The sequence below is a fragment of the Castanea sativa genome, chromosome 5 (assembly GCF_040712315.1).
Source record: "Castanea sativa cultivar Marrone di Chiusa Pesio chromosome 5, ASM4071231v1".
NCBI lineage: Eukaryota > Viridiplantae > Streptophyta > Magnoliopsida > Fagales > Fagaceae > Castanea > Castanea sativa.
Genome location: NC_134017.1, coordinates 7,450,908 through 7,467,172, shown reverse-complemented (window position 1 = coordinate 7,467,172; position 16,265 = coordinate 7,450,908). Strand labels below are relative to the sequence as shown.

General features: G+C 33.4%; 1 protein-coding gene across 1 annotated transcript; it reads right to left on the bottom strand.

Annotated features, from left to right (window-relative positions):
- Positions 1-6,283: 6,283 nt before the first annotated feature.
- LOC142634654 (coatomer subunit zeta-2-like) lies at positions 6,284-12,470 on the bottom strand. The gene is made up of 5 exons (XM_075808945.1): positions 12,283-12,470; positions 9,438-9,597; positions 6,589-6,735; positions 6,409-6,487; positions 6,284-6,305 (listed from the first exon to the last, which is right to left on the bottom strand). The coding sequence occupies exons 1-5, from the start codon at positions 12,289-12,291 to the stop codon at positions 6,284-6,286; spliced, it is 417 nt and encodes a 138-aa protein (XP_075665060.1). The 5' UTR covers positions 12,292-12,470.
- Between the last annotated feature and the right edge of the window lie 3,795 nt (positions 12,471-16,265).

The following is a 16,265-nucleotide window of genomic DNA, read 5'->3' as shown; positions in this document are numbered from 1 at the left end:
GGGTTTGATGAGTTTTTTATGGTGATTTGATAGAGAAAATGTGTGGGGAGTTATGGTGTTGATAGGCAAGAGGAAGGGCTTTACTTAGGGTTTGGGACTAGGAAGCATCGACGCGGCTGGGAGGGTGCCGCACCGGAGTCCGACGCAGCCCGACGCGGGGTGCGGCCACTGACGCGGCTGCTTGCGCATTGGTGCCGCGTCTGAGTTTTTTTGTGTTTTGACCGGAAAAAGGAAATCGGCCGGTGAGGGAAAAAAAAAAAAACATAAACCGAAAATACCGGTGGACTGGACTAGTTATTGATACGTCGCTGTCGCCGTGGACTGAAATCGTATCTTTACTTCTCCGTCTTCTTCGCTGCCTCTTCTTTGCTTCGTCTTCTAATCTGTTTCTTTTTTTCTTTTTGGAAGAGCTCTGTTTCTCTTTTTTGCTAAGAACAACTTAAAAGCTCTTTTTTTTGTTTGTTGTGGCTTTCTGACCAAACACGTGAGAGCCACATCTTTTCCTGTCTTCTTCTTTTTTTTTTTTTTTTTTTTTTAATAGGAAGCTATACATATTTTAATATTTGCTACATATATCCTTTATTTTGTTTTTAGGCTGACCAAATACGTAAGCCATTAAGCCGCATTTTTTTTTTTAAAATTTATTTATGAGAAGCCTCACTATTTTAATACTTCTATTAATAATTCAACTGTCAAAAACTTTTGTGTACTTATTACTATCTATTTATTTTTCTATTATTATTATTATTATTATTATTATTTTATTATTATTATTATTATTATATGAGTTTTCTATTATTATTATTATTATTATTATATAAAAAAGCATGCTTAGCAATATATTAAAAAAAAAAATTTTAATTGCCGCACCCTGCCACACCCGCACCCTATTTTTTCAAAAATTGCCGAGTCCTGCACCTGCACCCGTACCCGCACCCGAATCTAAGGAAAAGAGAGAAATATATGGTATGGCCTCTATGAGTATGAACAGTACCATAAGAAAGAGAAGAAGAAAGGAGAGAACAAGGAGGGAGAAAATAAACAATAAGGCCAACATGTAAAAGACTAACTTGGACTCAAAGAAAATAAAATTTAAGATAGTTATGATCTCCTAGAAAATTCTAGATAATAAAATAAAATAAAAAACCCTAAATTCACTTCTACCCCTAATTACAAAATTGACCAGAACTTGTTGAATAAAAACCCAAATAAAAACTGTTTCAATCTTAGGACACATATAACTAGACATTTAAAACCCCACTTTTACTTTGATTGGACTTGGCACATGGCCTCATAAAATAAATCTTGAATAGTCGAACTTGTGAAGTGATAACAACTTAATCTTCCATGGCAGCATCAAGAACGTAACATTATTTGCGTTGATTAATAGAGTTTGTATTAAGTTCTCAGTTTTGTTAGATATTCTTCAGGGCCTTGATTGGAAATTGTTGGATGGGAGGTAAAACATTTAGCATTCAAGATTCATTTTTTTCAATAAATTGCTAGGTCATGTTCAACTCTCATTTTAATATTTGGATGCTGTGTTGCTGGCTTACAAATGCCTGGATATGTGTTAGATGATAAAAGAAAAATTACTAGTAAAATCCAGGTAGGGAAAAAAAAGGGTCGATATCTCTCAAAGTACAAAAGCCACTTAAGTCCTCCTGTTCAATCTCCTTATGTGGCAAGAGCTAATGGATACTGTTTTTAATATATGAATAATGTCTCAAACTTTTGTCTATTGCTGACTATATTTCCCGATACTGCAATAAAAAAACCCTTGCCACGTCAGAGGTTGGATGAGAGGGCTTCAACCTCAGTACCAGTTCCGCTATACACAGACGTCAAGTATGTTTGATCGTTACGGAACTCGTTACATCTGAGCATATAAGCAGTACCCCATATCATATTCTGTGTACTGGAATCAAATTCAAAGTGATTCTGTACCCAGATTTGACTGCTAGACAATCAGATTTGTCTAATGTACTTGTGTGTATACTCTCACACACACATACACATTTTGAGTTTGGATAACTTTGGTATTATAGGGAAACATCTGAAGCATGAAATCTGTATCGTTATCATCTGCTGAGTTGCTTGTCCTGCAATTGAGAAAGACCATAGGTTTCCTTTGGTGGTAACATTTCTGTGCCTTGACTGCAGCGCTTGGTGCGTAAAACCAAAAAGTTCAGAAATAGTTTGATATGTACGATTATGCATCACCTCTATCTTCTTCATTTTTCTTGACATTTCAGTTGTCTGATTCTGACTGTTTCATTTGATTTTTTCTTATTGGCCTTGCTGGCTTTAATAATACTTGAACTGCTTGTATTTTATCAGTTATTGTTTCATGGTTAACTTTCGTCAAATTGTCTAACAATCAACTGTTTTTACACATGCCACTATTAACATGGTCAAGCAATGCCATGTTTGGCCAAGATGTTTAGAATTTTCATGACATGGTCAAGCAATGCCTTGTACCCTCAGGGTAATTGTTGACAAAAACCTTTCCTTTTGGTCCATGAAAGACTTTATTCATCCTGTGCTTTTAATGCAGGTACCTCAACAAATGAAATTGAAACAGATAGCTTGGTCCAGTGAGTGTTTTATTTTAAAGAGTTTAAAGTTATTCAAGTATAGTTAATGTTAACATCCAATCACTTTTGAATTGAAGTATTGGCAAAAGAAATCTACAATTGGGCAGCAAAGTGTGGGAAATGGGATGGTCGCCTTCAAGGGTGGGGGAGGAGAGGGGAGGGGAGGGGAAGGTTTCTTGGGGATACTCAAGTTGATTTTATGGAAGGCATATTCAAGGAAAACTATTTCTTGGGCATACTTAAATTGATTTTATGCTAGGCAGTGCTGAAGATGACTCTAAAAATTCCAGCTTCTATTTAGGTATGGGAGTTGGATTCACAACTGGTTTTTGGGCAATTTGTGGAGCTTTCTTCTTCAATAGGACTTGGAGGCATGCTTTTTCAGATTTGCTGATGACATTAAAGATCGGATGTATGTGACTATAGTGGTACAGATGAATTGGTTGTCTAGAAAGGCAAGAGTCTGCTTTTGCAAGTGAAAGGCATCATTATCTACCTAAAAGGTATTATTTCAAGTATTATGTCCTTAATATTGGTTGGTTCATGTTAGCGTAGCAGTTACCTACTTTGAATGTATGATTTAATTCGTAGCTAATGTGATAGTCATTTGGATTTTATTTCACAAATATAGATTGTCTTTAACTTCAGTCTATGACAGTAGAAATTGTTTCTCATATACATAATGCATCAAATAGGTGGTGTAGAGTACCCTTTTCTTTTTTTCAAATACAATGCGTAGCATAATTTCTCACCTCATGTTGTAGGCTTTAATTCCATTGGAGGATTTACTTATTGAATATCAAAGAGGTGGGCTTGACATGAATTCTTATAATTTTGACATGGCGTTATTTGAATTGAAGTTAAGCTTGATGCCTAGATAGTCATGCTGCTAATACTCACATCACTATATTGCAATTTGGTGACACTGGTTCATGCACTGTTTACAAAAGAAAACTTCTTGATCTTATTTCATTCTGATTTTATCATAAAATATTCATGAACAAAATGAAACAAATTATGATTCCTGTGTAGGATGTGTAAGAACTATTTATCTATATAGTGCTAATCACTTGAAGAAAAATAAAATTTTTGGTCAATACACTATAATCGCGAACATGAGTAATAATGTTGTCAACTGAGTAAACTCAAAAGTTTATGACATGGTCACTTTTGCATATTTGAGTGATAAATAATTTATTAGCTTGAAAGATATATTAAATCCACCTTTTTTATATTCCAGTCCCTTAAAAATTAAAAGTCAAATGATCTGGTCAAATGAACATTCAAAATGTGACATGGTTATTTTTTCTCCTATTCGGTTAAATAAACTAGCTATTAGGCTGAGAAATATACTAGCTCCACCTTTTTTTTGTTTTTATTTACCAATCTCATAGAATCAATTTAAATTATCATTTCTTATTTCTCAAAAAAAAAATTTAAAATGATCATTTCTTTACCATTCAAGGATACAGTTCATTTTTGTTTATGGAGAGTAAATTATACACGCCATCTTGTGGAGAAATTATTAGGTCCACCAGGGAGACTGCTGGTGTGATCCTCCCAACTAATGAGATAATGTCATTTATGCAAACCTGTGAGTGAGCTTTCTAATCAACATAAGGAATAAAAAATAAAAATTACCAAGTAATGTTACATTTGCATAAATAATGACATTTTATTGGTTGGGAGGTTAGGGAAGATCACGTCAGCAATCCACCGGTGGACCTAATGATTTCTCCATCTTGTGGTATACCTTTAAAACATGGAGCAATCTTGTGCTTTATTTGTGAATTTACCTTTCATGATTTGCTTTGTTTGACAAGTGCAAATATCACATATTGATATGTTATTTTTTCAATCTAGTCACTAGTTGAAACATGTACCATTGGGTTAGGAAGTCCCATACATGCAAGCCTAGGTGATAGATGGATTTTAGGACTGGATCTTGGCGAAGGAAGGAGTTTTGATAGAAAAGTATCCCGACATGGTCATAGGTGATAGATTGACTTGTTTAAGCGCCTGGAATTGAAGCTGTGCTGGGTTTCTTTGAAAACATCCAATACGAGGAGCAACTCCCCTAGTCCGTTTACATGACAAACACTTAGCCAATTTGAATGTTAATGCTTTTATTGTTTCATATGGGGTGTTACTTCAGGTTAGCATGTCGTGTCAAAGTAGTGGTATTCAGTTAAATAGCTCAATCCGAACCCAGCCTATTTAATAATTGTGTCTTGACCCTTCAACTTTAAAAGAAGTGCATACTCTTCAACCCAAATCAAAATAACATGGTTCATAAAAAATATAACATTTATATAAAATAAGTTTTTTGGTGAGGTTTAGTCCATTTAGCAAGCCAATAAGCCCAAGCTAGAGCGCTCATTTTTTTAATTTGAATTTGTATTTTTATCAAAATACAATCTTGACTATGTTAATTATAGATTGACATTCTATCCACTTTGGTCTATTCTATCAAGTTCGGTCTATTTTGGTCCAATTAGGTCCATTCAGTTTACTTTAGTCCATTTGGTTCACTTTGGCCTATTTTGGTCCATTTCAGTCCATTCGGTTCTGTTTGGTCCAATTCTGTCTACTGCGGTCCATTTTAGCGTATTCGGTCCATTTTGGTTACTTTAGTCCAATACTTCCAATTCGGTATTTCCGGTCCAATTCGGTTTACTTTGATCAGTTCAGCCCAATTTGATCCATTGATTCCATTTTCGTCCCATTCGGTCCATTTCGTCCATTTGGTCCACATCAGTCCAGTTCAATCTATTCGGTTTAATTTGGTCCATTCTGTCCATTTCAGTCTACTTCGGTCCATTTAGTCTATTTTAGTTCACTTCGGTCCTATTTAGTGTACTTACTAAAGAATGAGAATATACAAATTTAAGTGGAGAGTACTATCAATTATTTGAGTATTATCAATTGTAATTATATGAAAAATTTTAATTAGCATAATAATCTCCTTAAGAGAATGAGAATTTGAATAATAAATTTGAAACTTAAAAATTTTAGTTGTACCAAAAGAAATTAAGAAAATATAATGCATAATAAAAATAGTTAGAAGAATATGAATCATTTCAAAAAATAAAAATATCAATCAAAAACATCAAAAGTGATAAAATTATATATTTGTAAAATAGAGTTATGAAAATTACTTTTTGAAATTGTTAAATTTTGAGAGTGAACAAATTATCTACAATAAAATTTAGAAAATAAATTATACATATTTAATATAAGTTTGTTATGAGTTTTGACTATCATAATAATCCCCTTTATGAGAATGAAGAATTTGAATAGTTTATTTGAAACTTCGAAAGTTTAGTTGTAGCAAAAAAAAAAAAAAGAAGCATACTGTAATATAATTTCGAAGAATATGGACCACCTTATAAAAGAATAATATCAATCAAATACACCCAAAATAATAGAATGATATATTAGTAGAAATAGAAAGATGAAAAATAATTATAAAAATTGTTTAATTTTTAGAGGGTACATATTATCTTCAAAAAATAGATATATGTTCTTAATAAATAATACATTCCTTCACCATAGAAGCACTGCAGTAAACTAGACAACACTTATTGATGCTTCATGGGAAAAGAAAAAAAAAAAATCCTCCAATAGAGAAGGAAGATTGATAATTCTCCATAGTAGAACAAAATTCTTTTTCCTTTATGTTCTTCTTATCCATTATGATCTATCAAACTGATCCCACATTCATTATTGGAAGCGTGGAAAAAGGAACATGGAAATATTTGATAGAGTGCAAATATGCAGGGTTTGTGAATTTAGGAAGCATGTTACATACCCCCCATCAACAATCTCATCAAGACATAAAAGAATGAGATCCAAGTTTTCGAGTGCCTCCCTTTTATCAACAGTATTCCAACAGCAAGTGAAATAGAAGAACGCATAAAACAGAAGCACAAACTAATAAATCTCTTTATCAGAAATCAAGAAACAAAGGTTAATTATGACAAACAATACCTCAACAGAAGGGCAACTGCATCAAAGAATCCCTGAACAACTGTAGCTAAGATGAGTTCGTTTTCATCATCACCTCTAGTCACAAAGAAGTGCAGGTCCTGGAAGAACTTGTAGATAACAATGTTGTTCTCAAACATAGCTATCTCAGCTGCAGACTGTAATACAGCAATGTATCAATAATTCAAGTCTCAGGCGGTGTACCATATTTACGAGGCTTCATCAACCTTTATAGGGTCCTATCACCTGTGGCAATACTAATATTTTGTGTTTTTGTTGAGTCCCAGCTAAAAATTTTCCTGGTCAATTAGAATAAATGAAAGATGCGACAGAGTATGGCAATTTGAACTAAAGCACATGCTTGTCACTTTTAGCTTAACGTTCACAAGAATATGCATTTGTGGCTTCAAGCCATGGGGCTAAAATATGCAGATATGTAATCATTACTTTACCAATCCTTTTGACACCAGTAAGAAGATCAACTAAAATACCAAAACCGGTATTATTATACTTTTAAAGTGGTGGTTAAAGGTTTTGGCTAACTGTTGTTAGCACACAACTTTTACCATTAAAAAAAAAATACACTAAGGCTAACTTTTGTTATTACACAACTATACAGAATGTAGTGCAAGCAATACACTCCAATGCCCTTGGAAATTGGATATGTTCAAGGATAGAAAACTGCTGTCAGCCCAAGCGGGAAATCAACTCCTCCAGCCACACTGAACACAACCACTCAACACACAGGCAAAACCACTCCACAACTTGTTCAACCTTGCCTCCTCACACAAACCCATCAAATCAACATTTGGTGGGTCACTGCATAATGGGTCACTCTCATTTTCATTGTTAAGCTAATTACTGTTCATCTTTTGCACATTGGAGTGGTTCTGCTTCCTGTTACTCGTGACTGAAAAAGGTTCAGGGTGGGATTTGTACTAAGTGTTGGTGCTTTGGCAGTGAGAGACACCACTACCGTAGCGGCAATAGGTCTCTGAGTCATGGGTATTGGGTAGTGCGTAGGTGCATAGAGGTTTGGAAAATGTGGGGTTGAGACAGCTGAGTTGAAAGTTATGCTATTTGAGGTCTCAAGTGGGAAGCGATAATGGAGTTTCTTGAGCCTTGAAGAGATATTAGAGAAGCCATCCTCTATCCTATGATGCATGGACACGGACACGGCGATACGGCAATTTTTAAAAAACCAAGACACGACACGACATGGACACGGCAATTAAATAATTAATTAAATTTTATATTTAGGCATATTTTTAAATATTTTTAGACATAAAATACGTTTATATCTAAAATTTAAATTATGTAAGAACTACAAATAAGTAAATTAACACCCAAAGTAATACAACAATACAAATAAAATGTTCAGAGTACAAACCAAAAGTTTAAATAGGCTACATTCAACATCAAACTAGAAACATAAAAGGAAACCAAGCTTTAAACTTACAATATTTAAGTAAATCACCCACAATATTTAAGTAATTTAACTTTAATAAATAAATAAAACTATAGCAGTAACAACTAACAACATTATATTATATGGCACATAATGTAACAACATTATATTATATCCCACTCTCAAACAGTGACCGTGAGAGTGGGATTAAAAAAAAAAAACGTGTTATAACTTAAATAAGTAACCTGTCCCATTCACCCAACCAAATGGCCAAACAAATATCTGAAAGAGCAAAAAAAAAAAAAAAAAAAAAAAACAGAGAGAAGCTTAAAGAGTCAGACTTGAGTTGTCCACGCCGAGAGAGAGAGAGATCGGAAAGGACAAGGATGGCTTCGACGTCTATGAAGCTCGCCGATTGGCCCGATCTAGCTCCGGTGAGGGACAGAGGGCAGCGGCACAGTGGGCAGAGGTCAGAGGGAAGGTGGGTGGGTTAAGAAGTGAGAGTTTAAGATGTGGGTTTCAGTTTTCAGACTTTTTTTTTAGGGTATATCATGAAATCAACGGTATTGGTAAGTCCATCTGTCAAAATTTGTGATTTTTTTTTTTCACTGCTGGCATGTCGGACATGTCAGAGCCGCGTCAGCGCCGTGTCGGAGAAAAAAAAAAACAAAAAAAACAAACAAACACTGCTCGGACACCAGAGTCCGGGGAATCATACCAGTTCCGGTGTCCGACACATGTTGGACACCAACACGTCGCCAAAAATGCCGTGTTGGTGCAACCTAGCCTCTATCCAATCTGACCTTGCTTCTTTTCTTTGTTCTTTCCATTAATCCATTGAGTTTTAAATTAAGGGGTTTGAGTTTGTATTTTTAAAGCTCATGTGCGTCTCATGTGACTATTCCGTTAGTTTTGATAGCATACTAATTGGAGATACTGATTTGGTAGGTATGAAAAGTTTATGGAGTAAATTGGCCAATAAAAAAGTTCAAGGGGTGTCTTGGCCACTACTTCAAAGTTCAGGGGGTGTGTGACATTTTTCCCGATCAATATAGCATGGCGCGCATGAATTTATATGCATAGAATTGCAAGCCATGCACACAGGTTCTAGTTATCCACAGATGTAACACACCATTATTTCTGAAATACATGAGAGGAAGCTTTCTGATTTTTTTTTTTTTGATAAGTAAAATGTTTTAGTCAAAGAAAGAAAAGCTCAGAATGGCAGGCATCGAGGGGAAGCTTTCTGATTTGGTTTAAATATTAAAACTGCATTCTAATTTAGCAGAAGAAAATAGTTTTTAATGCAATTGAATTGCAAACAACTAGCTGAGAAGGCAAAAAAATAGATGAGAAAGTTTGCATACCCATATATATAATTAATTGGCTGATAATATTTGGACTAGAACAACTGTACTATTTAAAGTTGAGTTATCACAGCATACCTTCAACCCGAGCATTAGACTTCAGAGTCTTGGTAAAAACAAATTTTTCAAAAGCTAACTTTGCACTATTTGTTGGCCAATCATCTGAGTAATACTTGACTGCTACACGCTTCCCTTCAGAGTCTAGAAGAAGAATGTTCTTCACCGTAGGGCATGATTCCTATTTTTTTTTTTAAAATAACTGGATTAATGGAGTAACAAATCCCTTTACACTAAAAAAGACATGTTTAAAACGTAACAGTAAAAAAAATGCAGAACATATATTTTTTTTTTGCTACATCAATATGGAGGGGGGGGGGGGGGGGGTGGGGGGGACAGGTTTGAACCATAGACATATCTAAATTTTCAACCAAAAAAAAAAAAGGAAAAAAAATCTATTGCATGTTACTAGCACGACCAAGACTCAAGTCTGCATGACCAATACTTTAAGATCACTCTGATGAACCTTTACAACTTTTTTCCATTGATAAGTTACACATCTAATGGCTTTTGAACCCACAGACTCACCCTCCATCCATTCTTGTGGGAGGAGGGAGTTCTATTTGAGCTAGAACTCACTAGCAATTCACTTTCATGAACAAATATGTGACTAAGACTACTGTATCATTGGCTGTGTTTCCAACATTATCATTCTATTGATTTATGTCAATTTCTGCACAACTGGCCATGTAACCACCCCAATGCTATTGCTTATGCCATATAATCTCACTCAACCAAGTCACCCTCCATAATTCCCTCAAATTCTAGAGGTTCTATAACTGTACCAAGCTGGGGATTCGCATATTGCTGCATGCAGTTCTTTGTGCATTACTGCACCTAAGGCAGCCAATGTGATTCTAGCCATTCCAATACTCTACAACTAATCAGCATAGATCGCACAGTTAGGACCTAAATCAACCCCCCATCATTTCCAAAACCAATCCCAAATCCTCCTAACAATTCTCACAAGATCCTACATTAATCAAATCCTAAAATGGCTAGCATTTCATGGCCACATAAATTGATCTCTTGGTTGAGTTTGAGGTAACATAGTCAAATACACCTAACTCTGCCAATCTGATCCTCCTCCATGTAGTAACTACTGCTATAGAACATAGATCACACATTGGGACCACCATTTAATTAGTACTACTAATGAACATTGATCACACATTGGGACTTAAATCAATGGCCCATCATTGTCAAAACCAAACCTAAAATCGAATAAGAACTCCAGGAAATCCTAAATTAATCAAAGCCCAAAATGGCTAACATTTCATAGCCCCGTAAGCTTAACTCTTTAGTTGAGTTTACATCACAAACATTGTCGAATATACCTAACAAAGCCAATATGATTCTCATCATTTAAATACTACAACTATTCAACATAGATCAGACAATTTGGAGTCAAAACAACCCCATCATGTCCAAAACCAATTCCAAAGTCTCCTACCAACTGCCCCAAAGTCCTAAGGCAGCCAATTCTGTGCATTACTGCACCTAAGGCAGCCAATGTGATTCTAGCCATTCCAATACTCCACTACTAATCAGCATAGGTCACACAGTTTGGACCTAAATCAACCACCCATCATTTCCAAAACCAGTCCCAAATCCTCCTAACAAGTCTCCCAAGATCCTACATTAATCAAATCCTAAATTGGCTAGCATTTCATGGCCACATAAATTGATCTCTTGGTTGGGTTTTAGGTAACATAGTCAAATACACCTAATACGGCCAATGTGATCCTCCTCCACTTAGTAACTACTGCTATTGAACATAGATCACGCATTGAGACTTAAATCAACAGCCCATCATTTGCAAAACCAAACCTAAAATCTAATAAGAAGTCCAGAAAATCCTACATTAATCAAAGCCCAAAATGGTTAACATTTCATAGCCCTGTAAACTTAACTCTTTAGTTTAGTTTATGTCACAAACATTGTCGAATATGCCTAACACAGCCAACGTGATTCCATCATTTAAATACTACAACTATTCAACAAAGATCACACAATTTGGAGTAAAAACAACCCCCATCATGTCCAAAAGCAATTCCAAAGTCTCCTACCAACTGCCACAAAGTCCTACATTGATCAAAAGTTCAAAACCTCAAACTGGATAACGTTTCATAGTTAAATAAGCCAAACACAGCCAATCTGATCCCCACCATGTAATTACTACCACTAATCACACAGATCACAGATTTTAGAGCTCAGCCAACCACCCAGCATTTCCAAAACCAATCCAAAACTCTCCCAATAGCTGACACGACATCCTACATTGAGCAAAACCCCAAAACCGGCTAAAATTTCATAGTCAAATAAGCATAACACAGCCAATCTGATCCCCCACCCCCCACCCCCCACCATCACCATGTAATTACTACCACTATGCCACACAGATCACACCCTTTTGCATCCAAATAAAGCACCCATCAAACCCAAAACATTAACATTACAATGAGCTCCAAAGTGAAGTCTTGGTTCAGTTTTAACAACAAACACCTTATAAACAAACATTCAACAACATCATCAAATACACACTCTTTTTCCATTATGTGAACCCTCTGATTACTAAAAAGTAAATAAATTCACACATTGCACAGATCTAAACCAAAAAATTACAAATTGTACGAAAATTTAGATCCAAAACTAATAACACAAAAAAGGGGCATTTAGAATTTGCTTAATTTCTTCGGATCTATCATACTGAACAAGCATAGAAATCATAAAATTTTCTCAGCGACCAAATAAACAGAGATTAACAATAGTCCTAGTTGTATTAATTTCTGGATTCGGAATTTGAAAGTTGAATAAACATTTCGTTGTGTGCAATTGTAAGAGAAATAGAGAGAGAGAGACTTACGCGAGCCATTGATGAAATATTCAGAACAGAGAGAGAGAGAGAGAGAGATATGCTGCAGATTACAAAAGCGTATGCTTTTTGAGTAGTTTTTGGTGACGATCTATATGAGAGTGTTTTATTTTATTTTATTTTTTTCGCTGTGGTGATGGTGTTTTTATTTTATTATTTATTTTCGGGTAAAGTAATTAATCCGTATTAAATTTTTAAATATGTTCTATCTTTTATATCAATATATATATATATATATGAATTTTGAAGTGTATTAATTTTGTATTAAAATATTTGAAATTTATCAAAAGATGTAATTGTATTAAATTTTTAATTGAAGTGTATATTAAAACAAACCCAGTGAGGGAAGAATATATTAAAGAAACTAATAGTTGTGTATATTCAAAATGATATAACTCTTTTTTTTTCTTTTTACTTAATACTACAGGTCAGAACCGAAAGTGCATGCAACACTTACTTCCGCGGAGCAGTAAATAAACTCACACACCCCAACACACACACACACGCGCGCGGTGTGGGACTAAGCTCAAACTCTTTTTTTGCTTAATACTACACGTCAGAACCAAAAGTGCATGCAACACTTCGTTCCGTGAAGCAGTATATAAACTCACACACCTCAAAAATGTTTAGCTATTGGATACACAGCACCACAGCACAAGTTCTAAACCTCTTTAACTCACTCATTTTCTAATGTGGGATTAACCCACTATTTTTATTTTTATTTTTAGAATACTAATTATTTTAACATATACACGAGGAGAATGGAAAATGTAAAGAATATTGTTTATTATGTTTTTCCTTTTTCAACGACTTATGGAGATATTTGCTATTGCAATTATTTTGGTATTAGATAAATTTTTTATTTTTATTCTAAATTTATCAATTTTTTTATAAACCATAGTTAAACTTTTGTAACGAGATTCTTATACTAGAAGGTTAAAATATTCATTACTAATATAAATAAAAGGGGGGAGTTGTTAATTTTTTTAAAAAATTTTTAAGGGAGAGGGGTGTTTTTTCATTCAAGTTTGGAGTTGAGTATCATTCCCTCAAACCTCAAGGGAGGGGAATGTAACCCACCCATAGTTTAAAAAAAAAAACTTTTATGTTAAATATATTACAAAATAAGCTAAAAATTAATTTATTTTAAAAAATCTAAAATTTATATTATTAATAAAAAAAGATAACACTGAAAAAAAATTAAAATTTGTTTTTAACAATTCCTAAACACACAAACAAGTCATATATATATAACCGCACAAAAGTCTTAAACAATGTGTTCAGACAGTTTTTTTTTTTTTCTTCAACTTTTAAGCTAAATTATAAACTGGACTTTCTATATTTTACCCAAAAATTAATTCAGTTTTATAGCCTTAGATTAATTAAGTATCTATACCTTTTGTTTTATTTTTTTTTATGTAGCCATTTCATTTAGAAAAATTGTACGTTCACAATATTTTCACAACAAATATTAAATAGTAAGTTGCTATTAATTGTTATGGGTGGATTAAAAAAGTAATTTCAATTTTAAATTTAGACTAGATCAAATAATAACATACCATTTATGATTTGTTGTGAAAGTATTACGAAAATATTGTGCATATAATACTTTTATTTTGTTTACTTCTATTAAAGAGGTTGTCATTCAGTATCCCAATATAATGTGATTTCAGTATTTTGAATTTCTAAAACAACGTCATTTTAGAATACTTAAAAGGCACAATGCCATGGAATTTGATGGAAGGAAAGTTATAAATCTAAAATAAATAAATCAAAAGTTACAAGATTGAATTGAACTATGAATAAATTTAAATGGTGAAATTTATAACTTAGTTTTTTTTTTGAATAAAAAATCAATAATTTCAACATAATCTTTCATATCCCTGTTTTAGATCGTCAAGTTTTCAACTTAAAAAAATGCTGAAACTAATATAAATTGTATTATAAAATATTTACAAATTGATAAAAAAATCAATATGACTAGTGGATTTAAAAACCATAATTAATGAATGACTGATTTATTTTTTTATAATTAGTGATACATTAGTTTGTAAAAATTATATAGTAAAATTTGTAGTATCTTTAATGTTACTTTTTCAACTTTTCAGAAAACTCATTTTCTTGAATGTAAATTTCTTTTAATATCGAATCTCAATGATAAAAAAATAAAAAGGTTAATTGCTAAAGAATAATTATTATAAAGAATCTCTCTTGTATAAAAAAGGATAAAAGAAAATTATTGATGTCTCGAATAATTGCTAGAGAATAGTACTCTTATAGAAAATAAGTTCTAATTCTATGGATATATAAATAACTTTGTGCCACATTTGAAATAAGTTGGTTTAATTACAAATCTAGCTCATCTTCTAACTACATTTATGTATGTTTCACTAGTCACTACCTTGATTGTTTCCTTTATTTCCTTTCTTACCTATGAGGTTAGAGTAATTCTACGGTGCCCTTTTTTTTGGGTACTGAACTCACTAGTTAGCAACTTGTTATACTAGGTTACCAAAGCATCACATTTGACGGTTTCATTCTCACATTGTGCAGTTCCAACATTACATGTGACGATTCTTTTGTTACATTTGATGGTTATCTTATTTTTTTTCTCACATTTGATGGTTTCTTCCTCATATTGTGTAGTTCCAGGCTTCCAGCATCACATGTGACAGTACTCTAGTCACATTGGTGGTTCTTTTATTTTTTTTCTCACATCTGATGGTTTCCTCCTCACATTGTGTACTACTAACATAACAAGTGACGGTTTTTTTGTCATATTTGGTAGTTCCTTTTTTTTTTCCTCACATTTAACAATTTCATTCTCATATTGTGTAATTTTAACATTACATGTGATTGTTTTTTTTGTCACATTTGGTAGTTCTATTTTTTTTTTCTTACATTGGATGGATTCATTAATTGTCACATTAGGTAGTACTAGAATCAGATCTGATTGTACTTTTGTCACATTTGGTTGTATCCTATTTTTTTCTCACATTTGTCGATTTCATCCTTACATTGTGTAGTTTTAATATCATATGTGACTATTGTTTTGTCACATTTAGTGGTTCCCTTATTTTTTTTTCTTACATTTGATGGTTCCATTGTCATATTAGGTAATACCAACATCACATTTGACTGTACTTTTGTCACATTTCGTAATACCTTATTTTTTTTCACATTTGACAGTTTTATTGTCACATTGGGCAGTACTAACATCACTTATGACCGTACTTTTATCACATTTGGTGGTAACATTATTTTTTTCTCACATTTGACAGTTTCATCGTCACATTGGGCAATATCAATACCACGTCTGACCATGCTTTTGTCACATTCGGTGGTATTCTCATTTTTTTCTCACATTTGAAAGTTTCATCGTCACATTGGATAGTACCAACATGACATCTGACCATAATTTTGTCACAATTTGTGGCACCATTATTATTTTTTTTTTTTACATTTAATAGTTTCATTGTCATATTGGACGGTACCAACATCACATGCGACCTTACTTTTGACGCATTCAATGGTTCCTTATTTTTGCTCACATTTAACGGTTTGATTGTCACATTGGACAGTACCAACATCACATGTGACCGTACTTTTATCATGTTCAATAGTTTCCTTATTTTTTTCTCGCATTTAATGGTTCCATTTTTACATTAGACAATACCAACATCACATATGACTGTACTTTTATCACATTTGATGGTTTCCTTTTTTTCCCTTATATTTAACAGTTACATCGTTACATTGGGTAATATTAACATCACATGTGACTGTACTTTTATCACATCCAAAAGTTCCCTTATTTATTTTCTCATATTTGGCAGTTTCATCATCACATTGGGCAGTATCAATACCACATCTGACCATACTTTTGTCACATTCAGTGGTACTCTCATTTTTTTCTCACATTTGAAAGTTTTATCGTCACATTGGACAGTATCAACATGACATCTGATTGTACT